General features: G+C 54.2%; 2 protein-coding genes across 2 annotated transcripts; both read right to left on the reverse strand.

Annotated features, from left to right (window-relative positions):
- Nucleotides 1–2,633: 2,633 nt before the first annotated feature.
- PG997_001830 (uncharacterized protein) lies at nt 2,634–3,653 on the reverse strand (the record flags this gene model as incomplete). Its single annotated transcript, XM_066806145.1, has 3 exons — nt 2,634–3,124; nt 3,213–3,350; nt 3,422–3,653. The coding sequence occupies 3 exons, from the start codon at nt 3,651–3,653 to the stop codon at nt 2,634–2,636; spliced, it is 861 nt and encodes a 286-aa protein (XP_066673441.1).
- Nucleotides 3,654–6,068: 2,415 nt separating this feature from the next.
- Nucleotides 6,069–7,294, reverse strand: PG997_001831 (uncharacterized protein; the record flags this gene model as incomplete). Its single annotated transcript, XM_066806146.1, has 2 exons — nt 6,069–6,263; nt 6,287–7,294. 2 exons carry the CDS (start codon nt 7,292–7,294, stop codon nt 6,069–6,071), a joined length of 1,203 nt encoding a protein of 400 aa, XP_066673442.1.
- Between the last annotated feature and the right edge of the window lie 5,678 nt (nt 7,295–12,972).

Raw genomic sequence — 12,972 nt, forward strand, 5'->3', positions numbered from 1 at the left:
TCTCCGCGGTTACTTGCATATCGTCGGGAGAAGCCCTGTGAAGTTCCGGATGAAAAAGACCAAGGGAAGAGCCGATATGCCAGCTGGGTAAGGTATTTTAGACAATACGACGGGTCTTTGCCCTGGTGAGCTCTGCTGGAATCGTTGACCTCATGATACCGCGCGCAGAGTTGCCGAGCATGTAAGCTTAATTAGAGCCGCTCCTCATTCCGAGTGTTCTAGACAGCTCTCCGAGTATTGATACTCTGTCAGAGCAACCTGGTTGGCCATGTCGGCGGACATGACACTAAAACAGGCAGTCGCAGGGAGAGGGTGAGTTCGAATGAGGGCGCTATCGCCATAACCTACCACCAGGGTGAACGCTGTAACTTTGATGGCCTAGACCGACGCACCTTCAGGACAGTTTTGATGAGTGATCCCCTCCAAGGCAGAATCGAGCCTCTCCAACATGGCCGACCGCATGATCTCACTTCCCTCCCTCCTCCCCCTCACCTGGAAGTTCGTCGTCTTATCTTTGCTGACTCGAGCGACAGCCGGCAGTCCAAATGAGCGGTGGCCACCGTGGCGGTGTTTCGGCTTGCCAATGTCCATCAGCCAGCAACTTCCCTGGTTATCTTCTCATTATCTCTCTACTTTTCGCAATTGAACGGAAGGGCGACATATGCATTCTAAATTGCGTTCCCAAACCCAGAAGCCGCTCAAGGTTCACGTTAGCTCATGCTGCGAATGAACAGCTAAAAGGGGTGCCAAGCTGTCATCACTCTCATTGCAGGAAGGGATCTAGAATAACAAATACCATGCTACTCTCCCCTCTATAGCTGTCTGTCTTCTTGAATATGCTATTTGTCTAAAGGTCATTTGATAAGGCTCACGTTGTTTAATAGCATGCAACTCAGCCGCGTTTTCAGCATCTGGGCGCAATAGACCAAACACCGTCCGTACATAATGATGAGATACGTTTACCAGCTTCGGATCGAAACGAGAGACTTCTTGCTTGAGAGGCTCATTTATTTTGACTGCCGATGCCGAGCAACCTCCGCGCTATCTAGTGGTACAGAGGCATAACTAGCATGCGGGTATTCGAGGACGGACTAGCAGGTGTCTGCCGTCCCATCCGATCCACTACTTCAGGTGGTAGGAGGAAGTGCGATACTTTCCAACTCGGCAGCAGTGTACTTTTTTAACTGGCTCCAGTCTCGAGGCCTGATAGGTCAAGTAACTTGGGACATGCGGCAACTAAGCCCCAGACCGACTCAGTGCCCGGAAGCTTGTTGTAGCCGGCTCTAGTAGCATTGCAAGATACGACGTAGCGTAGTAGTGGTGCTGCTACATAACATGCATACATATGTTGAATTCCCGCGCCCAACATTTGTTTATGATGCGACTAGATGAGACCGACTTTGTACTGGTGGCAAAATTTCATATGAACTCTCGCGGGTGGTAGTATGCTTAACTACTGGTACGAACCCAGAGACCTTCTCCAGCATCTATGTTGAGGTGAGAGACGGGTTACACCTCGAGACTGAAAACAAAAGGGAGAAAACATCCGGAGTGGTGTGATGTTTCCATATTCATGGATAACCTGCTTGAGATATTGGGTATGTCACATATGACAACTGCAGCCAACCGCAAATTCAATACCACAATAAACAGGGCCGATCACAAGCCTGGTCGGGAACCCCCAAGCCAGGAATTGCGAGCAGGGGAGGTTTGAAAGAAAATAAAAGCTCCTAGGTGAAGTCAATGCGAGTTCATTGCGCTCAAGTATGTACACGCATCCTAATAACCTAACTAGGAAGGTATTGTGTAAAAGGTCGCATACGGCGGGATTACAGGCTATGCGGGCGGTGGTCAGTGGTCACTCTACATAATCGCCGAGGGCCGAGCTCACAGAGGACGATTGTTGGTAAATGTGGCGTTGCAAAAGCGTATACGTTCTTTTCACCCCGTGACTTGTCAAGCCATGCTTCTGAAAAGCAGGTAAGTAGGTGTTGGATGGAAGAGGAGGTGTGAGCGAGCGATGCCGATCTTATTAGACTTGGCTGCCGTCCAGCCGACCATGGCCCTGCGCGGATGGGCATCAATGATGGGATATGTCGGGTGACAAAGCTACAGTACCTACATAACAAGCACCGGAATCTCGGGAGATTGCCTGTCAAAGTGAAGCTCAATTCCATGTTCAAATGCTTCTGGAAGTGCTTGGGGATCTGCAGTGTGACATGCCAAGAAGCTCTTTCATCTTGATATCATATGGTGGTGTGTAATCCCCCGCAAACCGGGTTCCATCAGCCAGCCAGGTAGATGCAAGGGATTCAGGTGGCGTAGCGTAAGCACTCAAATCCCACCTCCCATCAAAGCGTGAGGCTTCGTTTGGTACCGAAGTTCTTGCACCGCCTGGTCCTCGTCTGAATTCTGATAGTTGTGCAAAACGTTTCATCCCATGATAACTTCTTTCCGCCCTTCGTCACTTGCTCACCATATCTGAGAGGTCCTAGGTTTCGTTTCGTTCGTTGAGAGGAAAACCACAAGCATGTCAAGCAAGTTGGAAATGAAATTGGTTTCTTCTATCATTCTTCATTGTTGACTCCTTCGTCTCAACCAGACACCAACTACCCGTAGTAGCCGAAGAAAAGCTAAACTACGCCCGCATAGAACGTAACCGCAAACCTGCCATTGATCGAATTGATGACCGGATTGATGTTATCCTCAAGATACACACTATTCGGGTCCAGAAACTGCGTCTCCCACGCCCGCGTGACACTGTTTCCGCCCTCGCTGGTGATCTTGTCCAGACACCACGAACCCGTGCCCAGCTTCTGCGCCCACGCGCCCGCGGGCGCGTTGCTGAGGACGTCGATCGAGAAGCCCTTGTACTTGTTGGCAGCGTCGAGCGCCTGGACGAGCACGGGGCCGTCGTTGCCTTCCAGCAGCGAGACGTCGCCCCACGCCGTGCCGTTCGTGCTCCAGCTCAGCTCGGCCCAGGTGCCCAGCAGGTGCTTACGGCCGTCGAAGTTGGAGACGTCGCCGCGCACGATTCGGCCTTCGAAGTTGGAGACGTCGCCGCGCACGATTCGGCCTTCGAAGGTTGGGCAGGGGGTTACGAAGACGGCGCCGCCTGGGGGATCTGGGGAACTTCCGCGTCAGTAAACTCATAAAACTCAGGGGAAGTAAGAGGATCATAATGGACGGAAGAAGAAGAAAGTAGAAGAAACATACGACAGTCCACAGGTAAGGCACAAAGTCGTGGTCGTTCTCGTAGAAAAGAAACATGGTCCCGTTCACTGCGCCGTGGGGTACGGGATCAGCGTTCAGTATATATACGCCGGGGCCTCCGTTGTCGGGCTGACTAGCTTTGAACGTAACAAAGTCAGAGAACATGTCTCGAGTGGGTATGTCAAGAAATGTTAGTATTGGTAGTTACTGAAGTAAATCGGAGGCTGCGTCTCGTTGTGGCAGAATATTTGGGTGTGGCCAGTGACATTGCCTACGACTTGGCTGCGGGCACTATCTGGTTCACCTCCCAGACGATGCTGGTGGCGCGGATCATGGACATGGCGCCTTGTGGATGATGTAGTGCCGTTGTTCTTCGGTGGCAGTGCAGCAGCTGTGATGATCAAGTAGAAGATGACCATCACAGATCTTGCAAGCCGCATTTCGACACGATGATATGATGCTAACTGATCCGTCGTCTTTGAAGTTGTCGTACTTACTCCAGAACAGAGAAGGAAGCTCGGGGGCAAGTGTGAGGTCACTCCTGATGCAAGCGGTGCTTGGTTTATATCATCTTGTCGCATTGCGGATAAAGAAGTTGGCGATGCGTTGATAGACAGATGACTGGGCGAACATAAGCGACATGGACGATAACGATTTCCTCCTCTACCACATTAATCAATGCTCTCACTTCCACATGTCGGATGGCCCCTAAGAATCTGTGGTTTCCTCCTACTCACAGGGTTGAACAGCACCCAGCGGCACCAAACTCGCACAGGTGCGCTGGAAGGGGAAACCGCAATGCACGGTTACCTCGTCCTCCTGTCAGAACCGGACATGGACGTGGGCATGTTTTCGAGATGACGAATGCATCCCACGTGTGGGATCAACTATCAGAAGCACCTGGATGAGCACTGGGCGCTGAGGACCGAGTTGCGATGCGAGTGATAGATTGGGAAGAGTCCCTTCTGTTCATCGTACGGTTGTTCATCTTCAGCTTCATCACGAAGCAGAGATGCATCAAGTCTACCACCGGGGCAACCGAGCAGACCGAAGACCATGGTAGAGTGTGTTCAGTGGAAGGGTAAATACTTCATGCTTTCTCTTTGGTTTCGCGTCGCTCAAGCCCATTGCCGGAGCCTCGGCTGATGTAGGGGTTCAAAATTCCAACAGGGCTGGTTTGCTGCTGGCGCGGGGCTCTTTCTACTCGAAAGGCGCAAACTGACTGATTGCGTTGGGCAAGCGAGCGTGCCATTTCTGTTTTCCACCTGTACAACTCCTGGTCGTAGTCACCAAGACAGATGTTTGCTCCCTCTCGTGCTTTATCGCCGCGTTTGCTCCTTCCTTTCGCCCACGCTCGCCGTGGACGGTTGTTCCGTCATACAGGTGTGCTGCGTGCATTCATTGCCACATAATACCATCTAGACAGTCTTCTCCGACCAGCCATCCTATAAGCCAATGGGGCGTTGCGATTCGCTCGTCTCATCGACCACGCGAAGGCAGGCACCCGCGAATCTCAGCTCAGTCGCAGATCTTCGAGATCAACTTACCTCGGTCGTTTGTTGTCTCCCTAACACAAGCCTGCTTGTGGCACAGTCGGAAAATAAGACATTTTGGAAAGGTACCCAAGTGGCTTGTACAGCTATGTTATGTTGTCCGAGGATCGTGGAATTGATTGCTTGCTGCTGTGGGATGGCCGATCTCAATCCTGCATGTTGTGCGACGTGACAAACCAGCTCACCGGCTGCCCGGCCGGTCAGCCAGCAGCAGAGCAGCTTCCATTTCCGCGGCTAGCCAGCCAGCATTTTTCGCTGGAAGCCTACTTACCTACTTACTCACATACCTGGGAAACTCAGACAGGAGAAAATCACGCTCTCCTATAGAGCAGGGCACGATTCGCACTTTTTTTTCTTTCTTTTTTTTGCCGTATATCGCATGTGGCTTCATTCTTATCAATTCACTCATTTTGGTACACGACAGTCCATACGTAAATCCATGCTCTCACTCGCCATGTTTGCTTCCACTCATGATGCAATGGGCATCGGCCCAGATAAGCGAGCGATGCGCACCTCATCCTTGTGTAATCAGGCTTGGCTAAACGGTACAGAAAATGCTTGATCCGAAAGAGGTTCGTCTGGTGGACGACCCCGTGGACGAAACTGAAAACATTCTACCGCATCGTCCTTGTCTTATGTGTGTTACACTGTTCGGCGATAAGGTTCGAGCCGGGAATGAAATCCGTGGCGGGACCAGGGATGCTGTTCTGCATCAATGCTTCCCAGGATGCTGGTAGTTGATCGCCAGTAACCTAACTTTGAGTGAACATCATGAACAAGTCACGTCAAGTAATAGTCATCGCAAATGAATAAGGTCACAGTGTTCAAGTCACAAATCATCATAATGGTAGAAGTAGTAATGTTTTCAACAGCTGGTGTGTATTGTGTCATCCACTAGCTGGATCTATTCGCAAATCTCTGAATTGGGTATTTCCCTTTTCTCGTCCCTTGTCGTGAAAGATGCAGTCGTCATGAAGAATCCAACCCCCTGCCCTGTGCCCTGTATGTATGCCCCTTCGTGAAGAGAACGCCAAAATACCGAAAAACGTGAAGAATGTGAAAAAAAAGAGAAAAGGTTGCCCTCCTTTTTTTCAAGCTTTGTACAAGTCGAAAAAAGTCGGGTCGGGTATCCTTAAAAGCGAGTGAAGGATGAAAGAAGAAGAAGAATGTTGATAGAATTTTGTGTTGAGTCCTGCTCGAAGTTTTTCGGTATTTGCTGAAGGCATATTCGATATATTTACAGGATCTGAGAAGAAGAAAGTGACTTTGAAGTCATCGGGTCTGTCTGTCTCGTTGGATAATTTACAGAGCAGCGGCGCGGGTTCCGCGGCGGAGGCGGCGAGAGGGAACCCAGAGAGAGGCAGAGAAGCCCTGGGCGCACTTGGTGCCAGCGGCCATGGCCTGGAGAGGGGTCCAAGCACCGGAAGCGCACTGCTGGAACTGCTGGCCGACGCAGTTGAACTGGCCCTCCTCGGTGCACTTGCCGCTCTGAGCGCCCTGGGAGCTGCCGGAGCCGGCACCGGCACCAGGAGTGCTGGGAGCAGAAGGCTTGGGAGCAGCGGGGCAGCGGCGGGAGCACTGGGAGCGGCGGGAGCGGCGGGCGCGGCAGCAGTGGTGCTGGGCTTGGGGGCAGCAGGGGCCGAGGTAGGGGCAGCGGCACCACCACCGTTCTGGGGCATGGTCACGAAGACACCGCCGGGAGCAGAGGCAGTAGGCTTGGAGGCAGCGGCGGAAGAGGTGACGGCAGGGGCGCTAGGGGCCGGGGCAGGAGCAGAGTCACCGCCGCCGGACGAGCCACCAGCGCCAGCCAGAACACCCTGAGCGGTGCCGCCCTTGGGGAAGCACTGGTCGCCAATGGCCTTGGAGAAGGTGTTGCTGGAACCGGGCTTGACCACGTTGGGGCCGGGGTTGGGGAAGAGGACATCGACGCTGGAGCCGCCGTCGCGAGACTTGCAGGTGTTGACGCTGGCAAGGTTAGCGACGAAGAGGTTGGGCATCTCCTCGGCGCGGGCGCCAACGGAGCGCTTGTTGCCGCCGCCCTCGACCTGGAGCTTGGCGCAGTTCATGTAGTACTCGGGGGCACCGGACATCTTGGAGATCCAGGTCCAGGCGAAGACGTAGTCGCCGCTGGGGACGCTGTCGGGGATCTCGAACTCGTACTCGCTGGGGCCGCTGCCGTCCTTGGAGGGGCAGCCGCCCTCGATGCTCTGGATGACGGACCACTGGGTGGAGGCGGTAGGGGCCTTGTCGGTGGTGATGGCGAGCTGGCACGAGCCACCGCCGTGGACGGCGCTGCCGGTGAAGGACAGCGTCTGCTTCTCGCCGGCCTTGACCTTGGTGGTCTCGCCCTTGGCGTAGAAAGTGGCGGGATCGCCGGTGACCTTGCAGGGGAAGTTGGAGCCGTCGGAGCTGAGAGGCGAGTTGTCCGGGTTGCCGATGGGGGCGGGCGACTTCATGATGATGTGACCGCTGGCGGTGGCGGCGAGGGTAGCGGCCAGAGTGGCGGCGTAGCTGGTGAATCGACCCATTTTGGATGTGTGTGGTTGGTTGTTTGGTGAGTGTGTTGTTGTTGTTTGTTCGGTGGCCGAAAAGCAGGTTACCGCGAGTTTTGTCTGAAGGACTGAATGGAGCGCCGGGCTATGGTGTTGCTGAAACGGGCGGTTTGAGGCTTTTCGTGTAAGATGTTCACTGAATGGCAGAAGGAATGAATGAAGTAATGCAAGCCCCAGGCTGAAACGACTTTGCGTTGTTGCGTCTGGATGGAAGGAATGTTTGGCTTGTGGAAAGAAGAAGTGAAAATGATAGTGAAGATGGATCGAAACAAAAGTCTGGACAAGAGGGCCGGAATCGAGGTTCCTAAATATCCATGAGATGCCAGACCCCGTATCTGCGCTTTTGCCGGATTGTTCTACTATGGAGTGAATGCAACAGGCCGCCTACAAACAGCACAGGCGAGGTACGGCGGTACGGGTAGAGACAGGCTCCATCGGTACCGCCTGCTCTCTCGCTCAGACGCAGGCTCAGCCATTCGTGTTTACCCACTTGGGCCATGGGACAATGGGACAATGGCAGAACAAAGAAAAGAGATCCCCACCCGCGCATATCACGTCCGGGCAGGCCATTGTGCTTTTGGATCGGCACGGCATCATTGGTTACCAGGCCTGGTGGGGGGTGTCTAGGTGCCTAGGGGTGTCCATTGTCCCCAGTCCCATGAGCTACCATCCTAACAATCCTAACAATTCTATCTGGCACACCCCCTGCAAGTGTCGTCCAGATTGCCTCTCGTTTCCGGAGAGCATGGGCAGCACGCTACGAATGGCACTCGGTGGCCGCATGAGCATTGAGGGAGGCGAGTTGGGTACGCGGTAAAGGCAAACAAATCCACCTGCACAGTCGTACGCCAGCCCGGCACCAGCCCAGCGAGTGGCGGACAGGCAATGAGACGAAATGCCTACTTACTCGAGAGTCGAGGGTGCGCTGTGTGTGAGTTGAAGGTCTCGAGTGCAAAAGGGGGGTGGAGTCTGGAGAACGAGGGCCGCCCGCCAATCAACGGCCTCAGTCTGCTCGGGACCCTGAGGATATGGAACGAAGCTAGAGGTTGAATTGGCCCCTGCCTCGCCTGCCTCCCTAAGAGCCTCCCAAAAGGGCATGCGGGGCCGGCGGGACGAGGGCTAGTTTAGTGGGGTTCAGGTGCCGGGAATACGCTGGGAGGGAGCATGGCTAAGCACCTAAGCACCTAAGCACCATCATGGCTCCAAGCTTGCACGCTGGTAGGCTGGCAATCGCGCTGTTCCTGCGTCTCCCCTGCCTGCTGCTGCGTCCATCGGTAGCCAATCTTCAAGCTTAGCTGCTGTCCCTCTGCTGCTGCTGCTAAATCCCAGCAGCCCCCTGTCCCTGCTTTTGGGCGGCGGCCTTCAGAAAGCGCCTCAGCAGAGCCTCCCATTTGCCAGAGGACGAGGACAGACGAGCAGAGCCGCCGTTTCATGTGCACACTTCCTTGTTTCCAAAAAGTCTTCATTACCACCACACACTGCACGCACTGCACCTCTGGTCTGAAGTAGTAAGGCGTAGGGATTCCATGCTATTGTCCGAGCGATCGTCGCCTACAATTCAATTATCAAGGTCCAAAGTGTACTACTACTACGGAAGGGCAGTAAGCGCGACGTTTCTGGTTGATCACCATTCATCTGAAAATAGGAAGCACAAAAGAAAAATAGAAATGAAGTTTGAGGGCGCTGCAGCGGTGGTTCGGCGAAATTAGCCCTTGAAGATTGCCGATGTACCCGCTGCCAATTCATGCGTTTCGACGATCAACCAGCGCACAGCCAAGGTAAACGTTCAGGGGGAGAGGTTAATGCAAGCACACCTCACACCTTGACTCACCTTACTCATTCAGTTACCGGCCCTGAGGAACCAGGGCCACCCATCTTTGCCCATCAAGCAACAAGCTCTTCCGTCGCATCTGACGTTCGGATGATTTTCCTGTTAGTTTTCTACTAACTGGGCCCGGATGGTAACTCGCTAAACGGCCTGGCGTCTGCTGGCAGGTACTACTAGAGAGGCACTACCAGACTAAACCCGGGTGGCCTCCCATTCCAAATCGATGCTTGGCTTGGTGATTGGTCTGGCCTCCTCGTGTCTGGTCACGCGTGTGCATGCAAATGTCTAGATCTAGACAGCTGTCGTCGCTGTCTACGATGCTGTCTGAGACTGTCTCGCACGTCGCGATTCAGGTCTTGCATATCAGGTCTCGCAGCATGGACTCCGGCTTCAACACTAACGAGGGCCACCGGAGGGGCAATTACGCAGCAAGCTGTCGTCACTGCCTAACATAGCGACCGACGTTGGGACGTGGTAGACCGTAGTCAGGTGAAGCAGCACTCTAGGGTACAGTAGTCCAATGTACGTGATTGATATCCGATGGCGGCGGCCTTTGGGATAATGTTTCACGCACGTCGTTGTCCCGGAGCCAATCATTGCTCACGCGGCCGAGGGGATGGAAACGGGCTTACGTATGTACGTATTCGCCAAAAAACGAGAGAGACCACAAAAAACCAGAAAACCCATGCAAGGTCTTGACAAACTAGCAAACTTCTCAGATCTCGCATGTGGCATTCATGATTGCAGGTGGAAACTCCTGTTGATCAATGCCGTTTTTGCGAATGTTCGTCTGGAAGTCTGAGGAAGATCACAGGAGACAGAAAGAGAGAGAAGGAACCAAAAAAACAAACAAAAAAAACAGGAGACCCCGGCATGCCTGCTAGCTCGCCTAAGCTGCACGATCTCAACCGCCGGCCGTGGCTTTCTTTGGCTCGTGAGCGGCTGGCAAGCCCGACCCCTGCACAGGGCGACGCAACGTTACCCACCCACGACCTTGGCAGCTTGGCTAAGCATTGCATGGGACGGCATCTGAAGGGGCCTGAAGGGGGCCTGATGGGTGGCTCCCATTGAATCTGGATGAGAAAACAGCCGCCCCTGGATGGAAATTGTCACAATTAGCTGCGACGACATATTACCGTTATTTCCCCTACGATATAAGAGATTTTGTCGCCGAGGCCAACGCCAGCTAGACCAAGCTGCCGTGTGACTGGCCCCCTTCTGAAACCCCTTAAAGAGGGCAAAAGGAGCAAACCAGCGACTGCTTCATCCATATTATCCATCGCCTGCGCTACGACGGCACCACTTGCAGACCGACCTGTCAGGTACATAGTGTCGGATCCCCGAATAGTTCCCGCCGGTCGCATATTCGTTAATCCAAAAAAAAGTGCCGCAGTGGTGGCCAGATGCAGAGGGCCGTACTACGTAGGCGCGCCAGACCCCACGACATTGGGTTTGTATCCTTTCATTTTCTCGGATGCCCTTCCCGTGGTGGGTAGTGCCAGGGCCCAGGGCACCGAACCCGCCGCATTACGTACACAGTAAGCTTTCTTCAACGGTCTTGGGCAAGCCTCCCTTGTCATCGCATCGCATACCCAATCACGTGAATCATGTATTTCCCGACATCTCTGCTGAAGAAGGGGACGCAGGAGTCAGGGAACCTTATTACTGGGTAGGGAAAGGAAATGGAATTCGGATGATCCGTGGCTTGCGTGCGCAGCAGTCGTCTCTCTCAGTGGAGGCGCTCAGGGCTAGTCAGGGACAGACAGCATTTGGAAAGTTATGGGGCGAAAATTGAAGGGACATGGCCTGGTCGAACTCCGTCTTCCAAGCATCTGTGCCACATGGAGTGCGGAGGCTGTGTCTCGATTTGAGCGTTGCATGATCCAAGGACGGACCCGGTCCCAATGCGACTTCAGGCAGCAAAAGAACAGGCATGAGCGAAATCTTGACTGCTTGACATCGTATCGTCTGTGGCAAAAGGGTCGCAAAAGAGGCACGCACATGGTCATGGTCCCGCGTCTCGCCCACCGTTCGCTTCGCGAGTACGGTGTCCGGTGCCGTCACCCGTGTGCTTGTGTGTTGCCCTACGTAAATTGTACGGGGGTCGACGGGGTCGAGACCAAGGCACACACCACCTTCCTCAGTTCAGCGCCGTCAATGCTCCTCAGTTGCACTCACGCTATCCTACCCTACCTACCCTAATTCATGCCGTTTTCTCCAGGCGGCGAGGTTCGACGAAAAACCAAGCATCGCCGAATCCACCTATCTTCCCGTCCGAAAATAGGTGCACCCTCCAGGGCACACTCAGCCCAGTGTGCCTTGTCGGCTTGCTGGCTCGTTCGCATGAGCGCCCCCCGCGTGCGCCATGCTCCATGACTCCATCATGAGAGGCCTCATAGGGCTTTCCCCTCCTCGGGGAGGCGAATTCAGCCTCTTCTTCTGCCAGGCCCTGGCTGGTTACCTCTGAGAGAGCCCTGAGAGCCCCTCTCCCGAAGATAGCCCTTGGCCCCCCTCTGCTTCCGCGCGCCAACTTCCGGCTTGGGTTACGCGGCGGGCGCCAGGCTTCTTCTGGAGGGATGGGCCACCCCCATAGGGCGGACAAGCTTTCCCAGTTTTCGTTTTCGCGTTTTTTGCAAACTGCGGATCCCGTCCCCCTCTCCGGGGGATCTCCCGCTCGCTCGCCACCGCTCCCCAAGCTCCAAGCTTCGACGAACGAGCGGCCTCTTTTTTTCTGGCCTCGGGAGGCCTTCGGAGCTGCGTGGAGTATGGCGGGCAGGTGGAGGAGGGCTCGGTAGGCGGGACCCAGCGAGTGTGACTCACCGCAGTCGGTCGACCGCCACGCACGCGGAGGGACATTGCCAGTTCCGGCGGCTCTGAGGTCATTATGGATGGCTGCTTCCAGACCTTGCTTGCTTGGACAGCAGCTGGATGAGTGAGTGGTGAGGACCACTTGCGAAAAAAAGGTCTTCTCCTTCCCCTCTTCGCATTGCGCATACGATGCGTCATTCGAACCGGTCGAGGTAGCAGCATGTGAAGATGTGCCGTGTACCTGAAAGTACAGGATCTACAGATTTGATGTTGCTGCCAGATTGAGTGGCGGGCGGTGCATGTGGGTTGTGCTGAAGCGGATGTCGCCTTCGGTGATGAACCCGGGGCACGATACTTCATCGATACTTCCTTTGCGACATGATCAAGATGAACGGGGACGACCTGTTGACACCAGACGCAACTTGACCGTTGGCCGACGTTGGCTGCTCCGGCCCACTGCGTCATTGGGGTCTCCCAGAATACATCAAAAGCGACGAAGCTTCCAGTCTTCACTATGTCGCAGAACGCCAAAGGGCATACTAGGCGTATGTGAGTTCTCATCTATTCTACCGCTCAGTCGCAAGAGGCATGCTGTATGTTTATACACACTATTCAACTCGAAAGCAAGAAGCCAAGCCAGGTATATACTCTGCATACGGAGTCTGTGGGTAGGTGGTTGACGAGTGTCATCCTGCCCACCGGCCAATTGACCCATGCGTTTGGCCTGTCGCTGAGACGGGAAGCAAACGCAAGCCAACAGTTGAGTTTGAGGGAGGTTGGCAGATAGGTATTTCGCAGTTGCGCAGTTTCTACGGCGACAAATATGTATTACTCTGATCTAGGTCAATCTATTCTATCAGCCCCAACGAGCTGGTCACTCATATATGATATGTGATAGATATCATTCTCCCGGCAGGGCTTCAAGCAACATCGATAAGCCTGTACTTGCTCGAGATAGGCAAGTTCCATCAATTGCGGTTGAGCGGGAAGTCGCGGTGGCTGGGAAATCAATTAAAGT

This window comes from Apiospora hydei, assembly GCF_038363865.1.
Source record: "Apiospora hydei strain CBS 114990 chromosome Unknown utg000003l_segment0_segment0, whole genome shotgun sequence".
NCBI classification, from domain to species: Eukaryota; Fungi; Ascomycota; class Sordariomycetes; order Amphisphaeriales; family Apiosporaceae; genus Apiospora; species Apiospora hydei.